The 21,891-nt window shown below is 42.3% G+C and overlaps 1 protein-coding gene across 1 annotated transcript; it reads right to left on the bottom strand.

The window, feature by feature from the left end:
* Nucleotides 1-1,489: 1,489 nt before the first annotated feature.
* LOC307249981 (arf-GAP with GTPase, ANK repeat and PH domain-containing protein 1-like) lies at nucleotides 1,490-20,820 on the bottom strand (the record flags this gene model as incomplete). The annotated part of the gene is made up of 19 exons (XM_080026898.1): nucleotides 1,490-1,771; nucleotides 2,188-2,491; nucleotides 3,274-3,496; nucleotides 4,473-4,563; nucleotides 8,104-8,255; nucleotides 8,636-8,695; nucleotides 8,819-8,956; nucleotides 9,051-9,179; nucleotides 9,763-9,922; nucleotides 10,034-10,138; nucleotides 10,431-10,514; nucleotides 11,182-11,343; nucleotides 11,771-11,892; nucleotides 12,033-12,167; nucleotides 12,261-12,402; nucleotides 12,527-12,612; nucleotides 12,839-12,926; nucleotides 13,099-13,157; nucleotides 19,620-20,820. 19 exons carry the CDS (start codon nucleotides 20,818-20,820, stop codon nucleotides 1,490-1,492), a joined length of 3,723 nt encoding a protein of 1,240 aa, XP_079883024.1.
* Between the last annotated feature and the right edge of the window lie 1,071 nt (nucleotides 20,821-21,891).

Here is a 21,891-nt window from a genome sequence, read left to right as displayed (position 1 = left end):
ATGTACACTCAGCGGAGTCTTCAGATTAACACAAAAAAGACATATAGTACTGCAAGGGGGTTGTTGTTTTTTGTTAAATTTTAAATTGGGCAACATTCCTCTGTTTCATGTTAATTATCAGACACTTACAAATATAATCATATTCATTCCAAGGCCAGGTTTTAGAGATCAGAACCATTGAATCTATTAAACCATACCATTGAGTCAATCACTGCAGGAATAATATAAGTAAAAAAAAATGGAAACGCCCCAACAGTCCACCAAAACTGCATCATCGGTAAAACATGAAATAATGACCTCACACCATAATTTTTTCTGTATACATTCAATCAATATCAAGGCATTTCACTTCATTTACACACCTAGTATTACACGCGCCTTGATAGAGAGCTGCTGCTGGAGTCAAAGGCTAATGCACACGTCATGTACAGTGTTCATGTCACACACACACACACACAGTGATACAAATATAACATACATAGAAATCTCAGTCTTGGAATTCAGAGGGGTTATCAATCAGGCTGTTATTAAAGTAAAACCAAACTGAGACGCTGCACAGGATTAATCTCTGAACAGCTCACGAGTAACCCTTGAGTTTTTATACACAGAACCCAACTGTACAAATCATACAATAACAATCTCCAAAATGAAGCTCTTTTTAAATTTTTGTAGAATTATAATATTTTTTTTATCAATACATTTCTATACAGTTATTTTGATTATCTTTAAAACAATCCTCTCTTTTTCAGCCACTGTAAAGGTTTTTTTTTTTCCATTCTTTTTTTTTTTCAACTAACACAACATTATTTATGCACTGAACGACCGACCGTCTGTGTTGAACGTAACACAGTATACATACTTTTTTAAAATTTTAAACTGACATTCGCTGCCCATGAAGTTAAGAAGTGTGAGTTGTTTTAAACAGATAAGAGACAGATTTGAAAAGTGAAGTCGTAAACTTTTCGCAGGTCTATTACTATACTTCTGGGCTCTAAATGCTCAAGTGAGCTGTTTTAGGCCAAAGGCATACTCCCAGTCTTAATTGAGTGGAGAATAAAGTTGAATATTGACCGCATGGTGAAATATTAATCGTATAGGCTACCAGCTGGTATGCAGTGCAATACATTCCCATTAAATCTGAATTCAGAGGCATCTGGATGTAATGTTCTTTTCTCTTGCCGTCTGCGTAGTCAGGAAAATGTCTCTTTTTTTTGTTTTGGTTAAGTGGTTTTCTAGTAGTCTGAATGTGCCCGTGCCGTTACCAGAGTGTGTTTTTCATCTCGGAAAAACGCCCTTAAAAACCTCAGGGAATGCAACATCTGGACACATGTTCATCATCAGTCCTGCTGGCCTGTGTGAGTGTACGGGACACTATGACGGCAATGCAACACGCTCACACTCACACACACACGCACGCATACACACACACACGCACGCATGCACACACACACACACACGCACGCACACTACCACACCACCACATTTTTGATTACGACACCGCTCTTCTAGAGGTGCTGTAGCTCAAGCTGGTGCCTCCGCTCTTGTGCGTGATCTTGAGCGTTGTGGCAACTGTCAGGCTCGGCGCCATGGGCACGGGGAAGCTAGATGTGGCGGATGCAGCAAAGCCGACCGTCTTGGGGACTGGGGGAGACGGTTCATTGGGACATCCGTACTGGAGCAAGATGTCCACACACTCCTGACTGCCAGCGTGGCGGGCCGGAAGCAGCGCCGTGTGCCCCTGGGCGTCCCGGTACCGAACATCAATGCCGTACTGAAAAGTGTGTTTGAAAACAGAAAGAAAGAAAAAGAAAACTGGATTACATTATGTTTCACCCAATATTACGCATATTGAGCAAGTTTTATCAACAGGTGGAATAAATTGCGCCATGGACCGGACAGAGCAGGACTGTCTTAATTATTCCCAACAAGATGCGATTCCACAACCTTTAGAGCCTTCCACAAACATACAGTGTATATGGTACATATGGTCTGCTGAGTCATCTGGTTCTCGAAGGTTAACAGCTATTACTTGGACAGGTTTTCCTTACTCAACATCATGGTGGGAATTTCAAAAACATTTCACTCCTTGTCGAGACAGTAAATACCCTTCACTATCTCTATTGCTACGCACTGCCCTTGGGGCTATATGAATCACATAGTTTACCAAAGTTTTTATTTAAAGCTCACCCAAACCAGGAGCTGCGTCATCACCACATCAGCCTGCTGACAGGCGGCGTGCAGGGCGGAGGCGGGCAGTCTCAGGGCCAGCAGGGACCTGGAGGAGAGGGCCAGGCTGAGCGGGGCGTTCATGTCCTCCTTGGTGCAGTGGGCCAGCAGCAGCAGCAGCTTGGGGAGGTTGTGCTCCATCACTGCCAAGAGGAGCCGGCCGGAGAGCATGATGTCTGGGCCCTCGCCAGGGGTGGGAGGAGGCAACGGCGCCACAAAGACTTTCTGCTCATACTTGGCCCTTATCCACGACTCCCGCTCCTCACTGAAGGAAGCAGAGAAAGAAAGCAAGAGAGAGATAAAGACGATGAGAAGGGCGATAAATAGTCAGCGGAAACACTTTCCCGTCTCGTGATGTGTGTCAAGACAACAAATCAGCTCGACGTGCAGACATACATACAGAGCCATGTGTGAATGGAACTTTCTCCTGAATAATAGTCAACAACAAAACAGTCGATATAGTTTAAAAAAAATCACTTAAAGGATATTACCGTCATAAAAACTTAAGGTGCTCTGAGGAACTTTCAGTTTATGTTCATTCTTGCACCCCCTTTGGACAAAAGTGTAAGTTTGTTTTAATTACGCCAGCTGTACTGTAGTTCCTGGGTGAGCATATCCATGGGAAAGGCATTGAGAAAAACTATTAAAAATAGCATGCTTTGCATTGATGGTCTCGTTTGCTGTAACATGTTATTTATGATCATCAGAGGAAAAATGTCTGTTTTAGGAATATTTGTAGTGTGTTGGCTACATGGGCTTTTTTGTTTTCATTTCTCCTCTAGATATAGATGCATTCTGAGTTTCATGTCTATATTTTTATTTTTGTTATATTTGTTGTGAAATGTATTATGTTACTGTATATAAGATGTATTGTGTGCAATGTGGTGTCATTTCTAATGTTTGTGTATTGTGACAATGTGAATTGTATTGTCACAATGCAAACTGCAGGAGCCCAGGAAGAAGAGCTTACGGCTTATGCTGAAGCTAATGGGAATCCAAACAAACATCAAACAAACAAAGAAACAACGTCACATCACTGATCTTTACCGTGTAGCGTCGGGTGCTGGTTTGCGGCGGCCCAGCGTGCGCGCCTCCCATATACTGTTGGCCATGTGGTTACCAATGGCGCTGAGAACCAGGGTGAGCTCTGGAGGCAGATCATCAAGGTCCAGCGAGCGAACACGTGACAGGTGGGTCCCCAGGTTTCTGTGGATCCCCGAACACTCGATGCATATGAGAGCACCCAGGTTCAGACTGGCCCACGTCGGATCTAGGAGAAAGAACACAACTGTACAAGACTGCCACCTTATTTGAAGCTGAACTGTGTGCATACGGTTGATAGATTTGACCCGTTTTAATTTCAATTTGAGTGCCATTTAAAAGATGCCAGTTTGTACGAGTCACGCCACAAAAGTGTCTGAAGTTGTGTGAAATCCGGTTGGGATCCGGTTAAATCTAAGGCTAGTGTGCCAAACAATATATTCCCCTGGAACTCTGGCCCTTTGAAGTTTTGAAGAATATTCAGCATTTGATCTATTTTTGTTTGGATGAGTTATATCAAAGGCGCTGATTTTAATTATAGGGTATATTAATAACATTTATTTTTATTTCAAGATTTTTTGTTGTTGTTGTTAATATAATCTGAAGTCTGTGTGACTGAAATAGTTTAACTTTGTTAATGTACCTTGCAGTTGTAATCTGTAGCACTTTTTGGGGCAGGTATTTTTTCCTTCTGGGAGTAAAAAGAGTTATTTACTTATTTAAGATAACACAAACACTAAGATTCAGTAACGAGTGTGATCTCATATCTCATATCATAAATTATTGTGATTTTACAACCTCTGAATTGTTAATAAATACAGATATATGTATAGTCTTTTTTGGACGTCAGAGATGTGGAAAACTCTATTTAGATGTTAGGACAGGGGTAGGTCCGTTTTTTTGTTAATTTCCATACAACATTTCAATGGTCACACCCATTTCTAACAGAGATAGGCCAGGTTTGCTCTGTTGTGAAAATGTGCTCCACTCATGATTTTCTCCACATTCTTCACAGCGTCATGTTATATCTGAACAGGTACCCAGCAGTGGTATGAACAACTCGCTTGAGCTTAGGAATGAGGACTCATGTGCAGGGTCCAAATGAGACGTGATGGGTAATGATGTACCAATAACCTGACACATCTATGAACATGTACAAAGAGGAGGGAAGGCTATTGATGCTATTGATTGAGTGTGTCACTTACTTGGAGCATCACAGTCGACACAGAAGTTGTTGCCCTTTGCATTGCGTATCGCCTGCAGAGCCACTGCTTCGCTCTGGCTGTTCTTGCGAGCCTGTGTAAAACACACAGCATACGGTTAAAATGACAAAAGACAGCAGCAAACTGACCCTCTGTGATAATAGCTCTGCTCCCATCACTAATAACAACGTTTCTGATCTCTAAATCTCCAGGTGAAAAACGGCTACCGTAGGCAGCTATAATCATTATTATTTATATCACCATTTAAAATTGTAAAATGATTGGTTTGGGCCACCATGGACACACAGTCCTCATAAAGAAATGCATCATGGGATGAAAGTAATAATCATTATTTGGAGATGACTGAACTACTTCCACACCAGAATACATTGTGCACTCAAGAACAGAAACCAGCACAGGCCATTAGTGGACAGGACCACATACAGTTCTGGAGATGGCTCGGGTTCTGGTAATGGCACAATCTAATTAGCTGCCCTCGTCCCTTTTAAACGTAGCAGCGCTAACAGTTTCCCTAATGGGCTAAGAAGAGAGTCCAGGCCACCTTCTCCTAAGAGCAGGGCTGTACAGTGCGACAGTTTTGATCGCATTTGCTACTGAAATTGATCACGTGCGATGATGAATACAACTCCAATCGCACTCGTGCTAGTGTTGCCACCCGTCCCGTTTTTCCCAGAATTGTTCTCTTTTTTTCACCAGCTGTGACCCGTTTTTTGGGGAAAATGCCAAAACCTCATTTGATTTCCTTCCTTCGTTCAGTAGTTAAGGCCGTCTCACACGGGCCGAGGAGTTTGTTGCGCCCGCTATTGCATCGGAGAGGCGGGCGGGCAGGGGCGGTCTTAACGATCTCGGGGCCCGTTTCAAGACCCTGTGTGGGGCCCCACACTTTTTTTTTTTTTTTTTTTTTTTTTAATAAATAATGCTTGTGCATGCTGCCCGCGAAAATAAAAAAGATTGTGGAAACCAGTTGGTTCATAGACGGATTATGAGATAATGGGCCCAGACTCTTTGTACCGTTTTAAAGTTAAATGCATCAGAGCAGAGGAACATTTTAATCAAATCTTGAGCTGCAGAAGGAACATTATTTTTCTTAAACAGGCACTCTTTACTCTGCAACTGTGAAAACAGTACAGTAGATTGGTCTGCAGACTCATGTTATATGATGGAGGGGCCCATTGCAACATATACAGGGTGGAAAGCTACTTTTCATGAACAGTATAGAATTTACACATAGCAAGCTTATTCCTGTTTGTGTGTGGGGGGCTTAGCTGTCCCTCATGAAGCCCCTTAGACAGAGCTAATAATGCTTTTGTTTTGCACTTGCTTTTCTATTTGTCACCTAGTTGGGGCCATGATGATTTATTTCCTTATATTTAGGCTATTCCTTGTTGGACCCTGTTATTGACATGAGTGACTGAGCTCTTTGACAATGCAACATTTAAAGTTACAATCAGTATTTCTGGCTTAGGCCCCCCCCCCCCCCGAGCCCTTGGGCCCCTGGGCATGGTTGCATGCAATATTATTCTCAAAGTGCACCAGATTGATGAATTTTACTTTAAAAGGTTGCATTTTTTTCTTCCGGGGCCCCCCTACAAGGTCCAGGGTCCCCACCCACCTCAGTCTCCCTATTTAGCCTATACTGTAAAAAGCACTGTAGGTGTGTATGGTTATTATAGGTCATTACACTGGTCAGTCTGAACTGGTAGCCTAATAATGGCCGAGCCCTCCGCCCCAAACATTCAAGTGTCCCTTTTTTTCCTAAATCCAAGGTGGCAACCCTAACTAGTGCGACAGCCTGCCAAATTGCAATTGGCAGGTTAGATTATTTTGTCTAAATTGCAATCAGTGCACCCCTATTAATTTTTCTACAATTATTACTGCACACACTAGGAAATAATATTAATTGAGAATCTCAAATGAGACCAAGATGACATGCTCAAAGGTAATTAGAGCGAAATGCAAGGGTTAAGGTTATGCAAGTTTTCGATCATACTTTGTGTGCTACCAAATTTATTTTTGTGCTACTGATTTTTTTTGCTTGCTAGCACCAGTGCTACCACTTTAAAAAATAAGCGTACAGCCCTGCCTAAGAGGAAAAAAACTGTTCTTATCCGGGAGTCCCACCGCGCAACCACACAGCACACAAATTTGATTATATTCCACTCCAGATGTACTTCCGAGGGCAGATAATGTCACCTTTACCATTTGAATTTACATTCTATGTAGAATGACAAAGCACATGTATTATAATTATGTGTTTCTACGTTGCCTTCCAGTAGTCACATTTGCCTCGACTGCAAAACTTTTAAGTAAAGCAGCAGTCATATTAAAGACTAAAAGATTAACTTTGATTTACCTCATAAAACTGCAATTTGGACCATTGTTTTAATCTTCACTGGGTGTTCTATCGTATCCTGAAGACAAATTCATTTCTATAGTATACAGTATCTTTTTTTCTCTTTGTGGAACAGCTGCCAGCGAAAGCCTAAAGGATTGCTGTGTAGACTTGCGGTAAGAGGTGGTCTGAGCAGATGGGAACCCAGACACAATTTCATGCCAATATGGGCACCAGCATTGCGCTACACAACCGGATCTGCATAAATACGACCTCGAGAGTAAGACTCTTCCCTCCGAGAAACAAGCGGGTACATTTAGGGCCATTTAATACTAACAGAGGCTCTTCGTGCAGCTGCGTTTGCGCCTCAATTCTTGCTTCGCGGCCGCATGAATTTAGAGCATGTAATGTTTCTGCAAGACCTTTGGTCATAACCGTCATAATATTTTGTAATTTGTCTATTAAATGATCCTTGTTCTGGGGCACTTAACATGATTACTGCAGACATGTGGAGAGGATAGGCTTGGATGATACAGAAGCAGTATTTTATTACCCTGAATAAATATGCTAAATATGATTTGTCTGCATCGTTAAAGTGTTGGGGGGGAAATGTGGAGATGTCCATACAATCCCACAATCAGACATATTTTAATCATGTTAAATGTTCATATCGAATTGCTTTTCGTTTAACTTAATAGGTGTAATGTATACTGAAATAATGATTGAAAACTGAAAGAACTAGTGAAGAGAAAATCTTGGAGGCAATATACACTGTTTTAAACAAGAAAAGCTGAATTACTACAAAAAGTAATAATATTGATGTATTAAAGACTCTTATTTATTGAATTAATGTTTTCTTTTACTTTTCATTGTGTGCAATGTTTCACATATATTAGTTTTTAATGATTACAGTCCCCACTACAACAGGTGAAACAGACTGAAATGGGGATTAGAAACCCAGTATGGACATAATTAATTAAGATAATTAATGACAATAAGGGGGCGCCCTTAGCTCAGTTGGTAGGGCGTCCCCCCCATGGGCCTCGGCCAGCAGCGGACCAGGGTTCGATTCCAGCCCGCGGTCGTTCTCCGCACGTCACTCCCCTCTCTGCCCCATTTCAACTCTGTCTCTACACTATCAATAAAGCATAAAAATGCCAAAAAAAGAAAATATATAAAAAGAAAATTAATGACAATAAAATATATTTAAAAAGAAAGGAATTGTCCTTTTGTATGCATTGCCTTTAGTGTGTGGGCTGTAGGCTTTTTGTACATGCTTGCCTTGTTTTTGCTGCTTTCACACAGCTGCAGGCTGGCCAGGATCTGGCTCTCGATGGCTTGGACCCATGAGTCTCTCTCCTCCACGCTCTGGGCTTCAAAGTGCCACGTCTGGCCAGTGCTCGACACCACCAGGAAGTCAAAGTTATCCTCGTCTGACGCAGACACAAACATGAACATATTTTTTCCTCAGATATTATTTTTGCCCATTTATCCATCAGATTTTTAATTTTCTATGCATTGGTACAGTAACGTATCCATGTCATACCACTACTAGCCATGATCAAGTCTTGTTATGTTGGTGCACTACTGAATTAAAACCAAAACTTTGACCTACATCCTAAATTTGACATTCATGTGTGTGAAATACTATGGAAATAATATCTATGGAGTTTCAGTAATTTAGACTTTTACAGCGAAAGCTTTGTCTTGATATAATGTAATTTTGGGGAAAGCACAAGAACAGGAACCCAGGCAGACAGACTGTGGAGGGTCGGTCAGAGTTTAAAGCTGAAACATGACAGATCAACATTACCTGTCTTGCTTACGTTTCTTAAGCTACCAAAGCTTTTAAGTTTCCACATTTTGCGCTTGGCTGCGTGAGAAGGGAGAAAGGGAGGAATCATTAAACATTACATGCTTTAACTGTTCGTCCCATTTCATGTAGATGAAAATGATCACTAAATAGAAAAACACATATGGAGCTTGAAGTGTTTACCATCAGCTGGGCCAATGGTTGCATCTCCTTTCTGGTTCATGCTCTTCTTCCTGCGATGCTTCTTCCTGTCTGTCAGCGGGGAGGAGGAGCCTACGTCTTTGGTGGAGGAGGAGCTGGAAACACCCTCGACTGCAGAGTCTGACAACAAGACATACCCAATTAGAATGAAGCCGGAAGAGAACACGCATGTGCTTTTGAAACGATGCACAAATGAAAACTCTCATTCACTCACCAACACTTTGAGCGTGGTTAGATAGTGTAGAGGGACACCGCTGCACGCCCCTGTTGGTCCTCAGGAACAGTGCACCACCCAGCCCCTCCATCTCCTCCACTTGCAGGAGGCTGCTGGCGCTCACAGGGACTAAAGAGAGGAGGGGATGACATGCAGCAAAGTTAAGTTAAGTCTTTATTTTGTCAATTACACACACATGCAAGGTGAGTCACACACATGGCAATCGAAAATACATTTAGCAAAGGGTCCGGGCAGGAGTCAAAACACGGGACAGCTGCGACAAGGACTTAGCCTAAGTGGTACGCACTTTGTTTTACCCATGAGCCACAGGGATGCCCCAGGATTAGGATGTCTACTGTAGCCTAGTTATTAAGCCAACTTAAATATTTTAATATTTTTTATATCTTTTTATTTCTATTTAAATCATACCTTCTCTTTCAAGGTCATAGCTTCTATATTTCACACATACCCCCTGCTCCACTTAGAATGAGTGAGAAATTCAAAATAACTACATTTTATTTTATCGCATTACCATTTAAATAAGCTAATTGCGTAATTCCTGTGCTAGTGAAATTATATAATATGCACGTTAGGTTTTTTTGTTAAAGTTTGATGCTCATGCACAGATCTGGGTAAAGAAATTAGTTCAGATTGGTATATACTTTTTTTTCTTGTGCAAAGAAACAAAAACAAGCCTTGTTTATCCGTTCACCTGGGCTGACACCGTCGGGCCCCGGCGCATCTTTGACGCGCCCGTTGACGCCGACCGGGAGGCCACAGGCGGGTACAGCACGAGGCGGTCGCTTTCCTGGCACTTTGACTGTCACTCGCAGCAGATCCATCTCTTTCCCAGGGGCATTCAGCATGTAGTCCTGCCAAGACAAACAGCAGCAATTACCATCAAGGCACCAGGCAACAGGCCCCGGCGGTGCTCTCAACAGCATGATGCTTCCAGAGCGCTCCGTTAACACACGCTGACTCACATTAACACTGGAGTGATAGGACAGTATGCCGTCGTTGGAGAGCGTCACATACTTCTTCTTCCATTCTTTGTTGAGCGAGTTCCCGCTGCGCTTCAGCAAGATGCCCTGGCGGAGGTGACACGAGTGAAGGGTGAGAAAGTATTGCAAATGTCTTGCGCGTCTCATCTTTCACTATTTTTTTTCACGCAGGATAATAATGACGACTGCAGGCTGCCAAAATACACCCACTATCCGATTCATTGGGCCAATGTACACTTCTACTGTTGCCTACACTCCCCATGGTGAAACTGACTCCAACTATTTAATTTCAAGTGACTTGCTGGGTCTAAGTTCCTCTACAGAAGACAATAACACACATAATTTATTTTTCTGCATCAAGGGCAAATCTGTGTCATACCTGTTTGACAGGAATGAAGCGTCCACTGCCCAGATCGCCCTTATAGTCTGCGCTTCTCCTGTTTGAGTCACTGCCTCTCCGACCCTACACAAAAGACAGGCAAAGTAATAACTGCGTCAGAGGCAAGAGTGGGGCTACTAGAAAACACAGTTTGGAAGTATGAAGTACAGAACTTAACCTAATGAATTGCTGTTTGCATAATATACTTACATTAACGCTGCACTCATCAATATTCCTCTATCAACAGTGTCCTAGTTTCAAATCCCAAACCACAGTAGTCGAATGAAATGCAATTATCTACGGACTGTGCACAGATCACAACCTCTTGTATTATCTCAAAAACTAAAAATGAAATGTTTTTAGACAGCAGTCTGTAACAGTATGTTGTCTTTCTATTTCTTCACCAACCTTTTCATAGCTGAAAATACTGTAGGTGTTTTGTTTTTACCAATATAAGAAACAGCCATATCCATATCACAGTGCAAAACTAAACAGCACAGACGAATACATTGTATGCACCGGAAAAATAATATACTGTGGCTGTAATGCTACCCAGGGTGTCCTTCCACTGAACATTGGTTTGTCTTTGAAGTTTTCCCGTGTTTTATGAATTTGAATGAACATGGGAATCTGGTCAAATGTGAGTTGGTAAGGTAAAAACAAAAAAAAAGGGGAAAGAGTATAAAAATGAAAGGCCTCATAAGTTCGACTGCTTTGGCCCCTAACAAATAGACACTGGATGAGTATGTACCGCAAATCGGGGGGTGCGTCTCCGGGTGGCGCTGCGGACTGTACCAGGCGTGGCGCTCTCCTGTTTGTCCCCTCTCGCTGTCCTGCCAATCTCTTTATGACTGATCACGGGAGTGGAGGGAAGTGACGAGGAGTAATCACTGCTCTGACCACCGTTACTGGCCTAAAGAAAGCAAGAATAGCCACACATAGATGACACAACTAGGGGTGACCAAGAATAGTTGGCTATTCGACCATTCGATCGGAGGAGCCTGATTCCATTGCCAATCTCACAGTCGAATAGTCGCATGAAATTCTATTCTGGCTATATGGGGGTGCTGAATGTCTGATTTGACATTTGGAATTGCTTGGTTTCTCCCAATAGATAATGATACGTGAACTATTGTGGTATAAATATCAGCCATATTTAAATCTCCTCAGTGTCTCGCAACAATAAGCAGAAAAAAAAACATGATTCTACAATCAGTCGACTATAGCCAAGTCTTGACCCGACGGATTCAACTATGTAGATTCTTAGTCAGGGGCAGCCCTAGATACAACCAAGTACTATGTTAGTAATTTGTAGCAAAACATTTTTAAGACGGTTTTACCTGTCCTGGAAAGATACCCGACACGGGGGTGGAGCCTCCGGAGTGACTGGGAGAGTTGGGGAGAGATTTACAGGAAGCCAGTAGAGCAGCTTGCTTCTTTGCTGTCATGATCTTCTGAGCAACTGCGGAAACAAAAATAACAATATACATTAGCCCTAGAAATAGAAACATATCCTATATATATTACATTATATATCATATTTCTGCATCTTCTGGAGTGCAATCCCCAGTGCTCTGGTCCAGCCTTGGAAGGGACACGTACCATCATTGAAGACTCTGTTCACGTTGAGGCCGTAGGTGGCACAGGTCTCGTAGTAGGTGCAGCGCCGCACGTCTGAGCACAGCTGTCTGGCCCTGGCGTCATCGATGACTCTGGGGTTTGTGCTGCTGATCTTATCTAGAGAAAGAGCGCAAATCACAAATACAACAAAAGTCCACCTCTGCAAACATTCTAATCGAAGCCCATTCTATATGTGTGAGGGGTCCTCACCCTGAGTGCCAACTACTATGAAAGGTATCTCGGAGACAGGCCGGTGGATAGCAAGCTGGTGGTAGATTTTGTAAACCTCCTGGAAGCTGGCCTCATTTTCCAAACTGAAGACCAAGATGACCGCATCCACCCAACTTGCAAACTGAGGAGAAGGGGAAGAGGGGAAGAGTATTAGCACCCACAATACACAGGGTTAGCAAAGAGGACTAAACATTACATTTTACAGGTTGTCCACCTTTACCACTGTCATTCAGCTCCCAACCCACCTGAGCATCTGGGAGTTCGGTCTCTTCCCTGATTATCAACAGGTGGCTCTGTCCATCAACCAGCACGTCCTTTATGTACTGCCGCCCTGCAGATACATTTTGACTTGTTAGGGCAGGAAAAACTAATAACTAATAACATTGATTAACACACACTGTTGCTGGATCATCTCAATGGAATGTAGCCATTTGATCATTTACACCTGCGCCTCCGAATAAGAGTTGTCTGCCAACTGTTGGTCGGTGGTTTAGTACAGATATAGGTAGCTATAGCAACACATATGCAGTTCTTAGATGAGCAAATGTGAAACTAACCCTCAGCGTTCTCCAGCTGCAGGTAACTCCCTGTCAAGTGTCTGTGGACCAGAGCCGACTTCCCACTGCACAGACCTCCCAGAACCCCCTGCAGAGCAAAGAGCACACAGAAACAGAGAGAGAGAGAGAGAGAGAGAGAGAGAGAGAGAGAGAGAGAGAGAGAGAGAGAGAGAGAGAGAGAGAGAGAGAGAAAAACTATCAATCTAGTATGAAGTACCACTCACGGGTTTATAAAAGGTCAAGTAGGTCCTAATGCTTACCAGGTGAAGCTCTTGTATAGTTTGGCTCATGGTCCATTCTTGACTGCTGGTGCACACAGCTGCAGAAAAAAGAGGGGGGGGATTCATTGATACATTAAAAGTACGCTCAGGAATGTGATGGTTTGCTGTAATTGGTCGCCTGCTATATAACCCCCACACAAAGTACAGATAAGACCATTTTGAAGTAGGCAAAGGTCCATAAGAAAGGGGCGCCCTTAGCTCAGTTGGTAGGGCGTCCCCCCCATGGGCCTCGGTCAGCAGTGGAACCGGGTTCGATTCCAGCCCGCGGTCGTTCTCTGCATGTCACTCCCCTCTCTGCCCCATTTCAACTCTGTCTCTACACTATCAATAAAGCATAAAAATGCCAAAAAATATATATAAAAAAAAAGTGCCAAAAAATACCTAAAAAAAAAAAAAAAGGTCCATAAGAAAATTTCATGTCACGATTATCCTGGCCATAATAATTGCTATTCACGATTTTTGGTCGAAGATAATTCTTATTTTTGTCCCATCCCTACATTGGGGTTTGCTGCACAGTGAACTTTCCATTTAAACTGAGCTACCTTGTGGGTTTACCCCCGGCTTCCGGTTTTTGCACTGAGAAACTCCTCACATTCTGTCCCATCCTTAGATTAAAGCGGCTACATGTTGTACAAAAAAATCGGAATCCAGGGAAAGTCAGATTTTTCAGGTTTCATTGCTACCCATGAAACCCATATGCAATATATAATGTAAATTATATAGTACATTGTATGTATTGGCCCTTTAAAGAGTGTGCCTAAAAGAGTTATTGTTGATTGTTGGCCTGGTTGGGTGGGTCTGCCTGTGGACAGTGAGGACGGTCAGGATTTCGGCTGGGTGCAGAGAGGTTGCAGCTCCCAGACAGTGAGCAGCCAGGAAATGTAATCAAGCGTATACAGATGTCAAGTCTATACGAGTTAGTGAGCATGCCAGATATCTTTAGTTAACTCTAACATTGTATATAAAACATATTTTGCCTTTACCCTGCAAAAGAAAACTCTTAACTAGTCTTCTATTCAGCCCTGGAAACGTATTAATCCAAAAAAGAAAGATAAAGAAAAGAAAGGATTCAGCCAGCTGTGTTGAAAGCCTATTATTCATCTTGTTCCCGGAACAGTTTCCCTCATTTCATGAATTTTATAGAAGTTATTGTCAACTGAAAGAAGACAGAATATGCCACTTGGTGCTCTGTGGAATGAAGAGAGGAGACCGGATTAAAAAGACTTTGCCTCAGAAACAAGTCAAACAACTTCAATATTATGTGCAAAATGTAAATATTATAACATTTTGTGCTAACAACTTAATTTTTGTCTATAATTGAGTCAGCTGGAGTCCTAATTCTAGTGCAGCAATCTCCTGTTTACAGTAATGCTTCGTTATATTGACCATAAATTCTCAAATATTCCATAAAAAAAGGAAACTGCATGGGGGAAAGCGAAATTATTGCACTGGGGATAAACTCCGGTAAGGAAAAGGGCTGAAGCTAAGCAACCAATGACTTGTTAAGATGGATGATTTTAAACCGAGTGCTCAATAGTGGCATTTTGGTAACTATAATGGGCAACATTATTACATATTAGATTTAACAGGAATTGGCTTTTTCAGAAATAGAAAATAACATATAGAGAGCATTCATTTTAGGTTGAGGCTGACATCTGCATCCCCAGAGATGATCAAAATCGTTCATAGTGTCGGTTCTTTAATGTCTGTGAATTGCATCGGAAATGTATTAAATCTAATTACGTAATAACTCAAATATAAAAGCAACCCTATTAAGACAAAAGCTTTTATTTAAACACTGCAATGTAATATGTCTATTGTTAATGTATCTGTTTTTACAGTAGATCTATTACTACTAAATATTAAAAAGCTCAAACAGTGCTGTGTTTGTGTTGGGTTTTTTCTGCCTTTGTTTTCAGTGATAAGGACCATTTGGCAGAGACAATCTGATGACTGGGTGATAATATTTATGACCTGAATTATGTTCCAAGTCTCACAGTGATAAATAGTTGTGAGATTATTACCAACTACATCTTCTTCACAACTTAACTGTGATCACAACGTTCCGCCAGCTGCTGTGCTGTTTTGCACTGTGGCAGTCTCTGTATCCATTGATGCTTTATCAGATTTGGCGCTGATACAGTAAAATAAGACCTTCTAAACACTAATTAAAGGGATTTTGGGACAATGGGTATCTTGAAATGAGATGGCAGTCTGACAACCTTTTACTTTCACAGGTTTAAAGGTTTGAGTTCTTCATTAAAAAGACTGGCTGAGGATATCTCTGTAGTGAGGCTGTTTTCCCCAAAAATGTCTATATGAGAGTCTTATCTCGTACCTTAGAATTGCAGCAAAAGTGCCTCTGTGAATGGACCTTCAATAAAACACACAAACAAACACACACACACACACACACACACACACAGCTGCAGATTTGAAAATAAACGATAAATGACAAATGAAAAGATAAATCACAAATTGTTTCCAGCGTAGACACATGCAAACAAACACACACACACACACACACACACACACACACACACACACACACACACACACACACACACACACACACACACACACACACACACACACACACACACACACACACACACACACACACACACACACACACACACACACACACACACACACACACACACACACACACACACAGTGGATTTCACCGTGAAAGTGCCCACAGATGTTAATCAACATACATCACCAGAGACAATAACACAGACACTGTTTGCACACACACACACACACACACACACACACACACACACACACACACACACACACACACACACACACACACACACACACACACACAGCCATCTGCAGAAATGTAAAAGATAAATCACAAATTACTTCCAGCATAAACAGGGTGCAACCAAACACACACACACACATACACCCACACACACACACACACACACACACACACACACACACACACACACACACACACACACACACACACACACACACACACACACACACACACACACACACACACACACACACACACACACACACACACACACACACACACACACACACACACACACACACACACACACACACACACACACACACACACACACACACACACACACACACGGGAATTGCTGTGACAGATGTCGATCAATGTACATCAACCGAGACAACAACACAGACACTGTATTTTTGCTCACACACACACACACTATGTGGGCTCACGTTGTGTTCCCGTGTTCTGGTAAAGCCACTCCCACGGCCCGACATTCTGGGGGACTCAGATTCCAACTTTAAACCCCCCTCAGCCCTATCTGTGGGCAATATCCACAGACCCCCACCACCCATGCTCCATCAACAGCGTCACACCACAGACCAAATAACATTTCTCATGGCTTGCTGTTGCTATGGCAACTCCATTTTCCAGAAACCTCCAGCCCGGGTCTCCATACAATAAATAGCCTCCCATGGATACAGCCATGTGTGTGACAGACAGGCACAGAGACACCATCTCCACCTGTGGACTTTGCCGAAAATATGCAACTGACCAATTGTTTCTGAATCAAATCTGATCTATAAAACAGTGAGATTAGGCTACAGGTTGCACATGGCACAACGTTGACTGCTGCTCACAAACGCTTAAACACAATGTAGCGTGGATGGATGAATAGGCTCCATTGGAAGGCTGATTAACTCTACGCACAGAGCAGGAAGTTGCAGGTCCCCGCTCTCCTCACTCCTCCGATGAACACAGCTCTGTGTATCCCCAAGCTTAATTATTCATGTCCCACTTACTACGGACAAATTATTCAGAGCTTACTCCAATACCACACTCTCCGTCAATGCTGATTTTCTTAGGTATATATCAATAAAGATTAAAGATTGATGAAGTTGCATCATTTCCTTTATTTCAAAATGAGAAAGTCTGCATATTTCATGAGACAGATCAGAGCACTTTAACTTTGTTAGTTACAGCCCTTGAGCCATTTTCACTGTTAAGATATACGGTACAGTGACACTGATAAAGAACAGCCTATTCTGAACTCTAAAACAGTGTCTGCAACGTCTAGTCCAACTCATATTTGTGGCTGGTTTTTAGTTGTAGTTTTGTTGTATGTTTGTTTATAAGTTTCTATTTAAGGTTAAATCATTTTCCATCAATTTCTCCAACAGACCTCTTTTGAAATTGATCCGGCCTTTGTCAGGAAAGATGATTTAGTTGACATTTAGATAAATGGTATAGTAAATCTGATGTGCTCATTATAGGGCTTCTCATTATCTGACAATTAAAAGTAATTGATTGTTTAGTGCATTAAAAATGCCCATGACAGTTTCCACAAAAACAACAACAATGTGATGCCATTGACAAATTGATTCAGCTCTACGTCATTAAGGAATCTTAGTCTTATTGGTTACCCATTTGTGGCTTGTTGGAGTACAATTTGACTATTAATATAAGAAAGAGACAGAAAACTGTCACACTCATGTGGCTCTTTTATCATCTTAAAGACCGACTTCACCAGTTGGACTATGAAGGTGTATTGAACTGGGAGATCCTATTTAGTGTAAATGTGCAAAAAAAAATAAAAAAATCGGATCATCCTAGCCTGAGAAAAGGCTGAAAGAGTGTTTTATGGTCTCACTGTCTAACCCTACATTTTCCTTCTTGTGACATCACAGTAAGGGTCAGGATTAACAGGACAGCTGGGCCAAGGGAAGACTGAGGGAAGACTGAGGAAATAAAAACCTCATTCATTATATTATAATAGTGATTTTATAATGATAGAATGCTGGCTCCGTATGGGTGAAGTATTCCTTTAACCTTTAATACTAAACACCTGCATATTGATATCTCAGGAGTCATTTTGTAATGAAAACTTGCTCCATTCCTGCAGCTTCCATGCATGATCTGACCCATGTTGCATTTCAATTAAAGATCACCTAATTATTAGATTTAAATGCAAAGATATATTTTCACCAGATTTTATGGTATTGCCCTGAGAAAATTCTGTAGTTTCAGAAACACAGAGGGTTTGGTTTTTAAGTAATGGAACAGCAGAATTGTTTCACAAAATACCTCTTAGACATTTAAAGGTTACCTATTTTTGTGATAGCTTTTAGTCAGTTTGTTTTATGGATTTGTGTTATTAGAAAGTGTTTTTATTCATCACTAGTCAAGTCATGGTGAGGATGGAGGGTTGCTGCTATTCTTTTATTATGTAAAGTGATACCCTTTTTTTAAATATATTTTGTTTTTACATGAGATTAAGATAATAGTGAAATATAATAAATATATATTTTTTTTTTACTATGGAAAAGGGGTAGGATTAAATAAGTGTATACTTCTTCCTGCTCCTTTTCAGGCATATCACATCAATACAGATAATTTTTTTTCTTTTTTTTTCTTTTTGTGAAGTCATTTAAACATAAATTTAGTTTATTGTATTTTTATGCTTTTCATTTAGTTTTGTATTGTTTTTGATATGTCTGAAATAAAAAAAAAAATAAAAAAAAAATAAATAAAAAAAAAATAAAAGTTTCCCAAACTGTCCCATCAGCGTTCACCCTATGAAATGTATTATATAATTAAAGGTTTGACTGATTGATTTCATCTATTTTGTCTGGGGAAACTACAGCAGCAGAAAATAGCCAGAGAAGGTACTTCTTTTAAAGACCTATTTCACTGGATATGAAGGTGTATTGAACTCTGATCCTATGTAGTATAAATGTGCAAACATTTTAGAAATCGGCTCATCCTAGCCTGAGAAAAGGCAGAAAGAGTGCTTTATGGTCTCACTGTCTAACCCTACATTTCCCCATGTGTGACATCACACATGGTAAAATGTAGGGTTAGGATTAAAAGGACAGCTGGGCCAAGGGAAGACTGAGGGAAGAAAAACCTATTTAATTTTATTATATTAGCGTTTTTATAATGATAGAACGCCGGTTTTGCATGGGCGAAGTGCTAGCTCAATTCAAACCCTCTCTGCATGAAAATGTACAGAATAAATGTATGCTTATGAATGGATATAAACTGTGTGTAATTTACAGAAATTATTCCCAAACTCATGAAATGTTTAAGTGAATAAATTAGAAGAACATTGGAGCTTTATTGGGACTTCATGGGAGCAAATCTTTGGTTTAGGTCCACAAAACTCCAGGGAGGGCAATGTGAGTGACAGTAAATACGTGACCCGTGTAATCACATTGAACAAAATGCTCTTCTTAGCCACTTTATTTCAGCCCAAATGAGCACTGATGACTGAAACAACACCACCATCCCCAGATTCATATGGAAGTGTTTTTTTTCCATCTCTCCCTCAGATATGCATGAACGTGTGTGTGATGGTTCATGTGACCAACTGCCGTCTTTATGAGCATGTTCCTGTTTATTTTGTCAAGAATGTGCAGCAACGTGGGGCAGCTAATGTCTAAGAAATCTACATAAAAAAAGCATAACGTCACAGTGCAGATACAGTAGATGCATGTGGTGGCCTTACCTTCCTCCTCACTCGAGCCCCTTTCCACAGGGTGATAGAGGGGAGGTGCAGTGTTGACAATGGCCGGCACAGCTGGACTTTTGGTGAAAATGCCACTGATGAACTTGAGCACCTTTCGATCCTTGGGAGGAGCTCGCTGGATGGTTCCCCCCTGGCCCTCCTTCCCCTTCTTCAGGTCCTCGGAGAGGGAATGTAGGTCGCTGTTATCCAGGGTGCGACTTGTACCTTTTCTCTGAGGCCTGGACACGTCGGTGGCAGGAGGAGCGGGGAAGGAAATAGAAACCGTCTTGAACCTCTCTGACTGAGGGCTGTCCCTGGTCATTATGCCTGAAAACCCCCCGCTGATGGGAGCTCCGGGGCGAATGAGCGTGCCCCTGCCATCGCTGTCGGCCCAGGACGCCCTATAAGGCCCAAGAGTTGTAGCTGCCATTGAGGGCGACTGGTCCCCAAAACGGTTATCCCTTCTATCCAAAGTCTTGGCAGAGTGATACAGGCTGGCGTTGGCCTCTCTGAGGTCCCTCCAACACGCAGCATTGCCTCCTGCCACGTGTGACCTCATCAGGACTTCTGGACGCTGGCTGACTGGCGGCGGTGGGATGGAAAAGGGGAGGCTGCAACGCGAGCGGCTGTTCAGCTCTGCCCCATTCTCACCCTTTAGGAACAGCATGGGGGGCTCTCTGTAGAGCTCCGTCTTAGGGCGCAAAGCTTCGGAGCGAGGCCCCTCCCTGCGTACGGTCCCCTCAGAGGTCGTCCCTCCATACACCTTGACCATCTGCCGAACAGGTGCATGCACAAAAGAAGTGTCCTTGCCTTTACCGACAGACATGATGATGTCTTTTTGGTGGTGGCCGTGAGTCTCCCTCCTCTCGGGCTTCCCCCAGTTCTCAATGGGGCTGCCATACTTGACCGGCACCTGTTCCACTTCTTCTTCATCATCTTCTTCTTCCACCTGTGTGTTTTCTTTCCTGGCCCCCACTTGTGTACATACAGTTCTTTCCTCCTTTTCAGGGGCATTGCTCACCTCTTTCTCTACTTCCTCCTCCTCCTCCACTTCCTCCTCCCTCCTCTTAGGGCTCCCTTCCCCCTCTGGAGGAAGCTCCCCCTGGTTCCCCTCTACATCCTCTGGCACAGCCTCAACCTTCACCAGTGTGAGGGAGATGAGGTAGGTGGTGCGTCTCTGTGGGTTGCCTTCCTTGCTCATTTGGGGACAGCAGCAGACCTCGGCACAGTGGCACCAGCTCTCGGACCTAGCCAGACCTGCAGACCTCGGTCATGGCAACCTGGACTGAAGGCTGAAGCAGAGGGGGGGGGGGGGGGGGGGGGGGGGAGAGAATCTAAGATCAAGATCAAACAGAGACACCTTAGCCAAACCTTGTGTCGCTGATGGGCTCTGATAACAGGAATCCCAGTTCCCTTTTAAAAATAAAGACAAGAGGAAAAACGGAATCCTTCGAATTGCAAATTAGCAGAATATATTTAAAAGGCTGACCCAGTGGTGAAACAAGTCTAGACTGTTTTTTGTTTTTTTTAAATGCCTCCATTAATCCTTCTCAATGCACACCTCTACTACCACTGATTCATTCATAATCCTCCCCTCTCTCTGCTTCTCTGTCCTCCCTCAACTCATTTATTCTGTGAAAATCTGACATGGAGACACACGGCTAGAAATAGAGAGATATTTATTTTTTAATTTTACATGCGTGGCTTTCTAAACCCAAATATTTCTGCCTGGAATTATGTAACAGTGTATACAATTGCTTGATCCATTTTTTTTGACTAGTAATGAAAGGAATACTGGCAGATTAATGCCACCTCACTACAGTATGTGCCTCGGCTTTTTGCTCATATCATACCTTCATTCTTCCTGAAGAGTATCCATTGCACAGATCCACAGCTTGGGCATTTGGTTTTGATGGAAGAATTTATTTCGTTTAAGATTAACCATTCATATCAAAACAGCACATAAAACAAGGCTGTGAGAGGGGGGAAAAAGATAGACAGAGCTCCAGTTGATTGAGTTCAAGAGACGGAAAAAAAACAGGTGAAAAGGGAACGGGGTGCAAAAACATCAAAATGGAAATCATGCACTTGTCACGAAGCGTCTAGCAGCTGGAGCCTCCGCTCGACAATGTCATGCATACAATTATGTATGCACTGTGTGCAGGTCACTGGGAGATGCTGAAAAAAAACATCTGTTGTTATGTCTCCAGAAAATTTGGAATAAAAAGACAAGAGGGAGAGAGAGAGAGAGATGAAGTGGCCGGATTTACGC

This window comes from Ammodytes marinus (assembly GCF_949987685.1).
Source record: "Ammodytes marinus genome assembly, chromosome: 4".
NCBI lineage: Eukaryota > Metazoa > Chordata > Actinopteri > Uranoscopiformes > Ammodytidae > Ammodytes > Ammodytes marinus.
The sequence above is the reverse complement of the archived record's forward strand: the minus strand, read 5'-3'. Positions and strand labels throughout refer to the sequence as shown.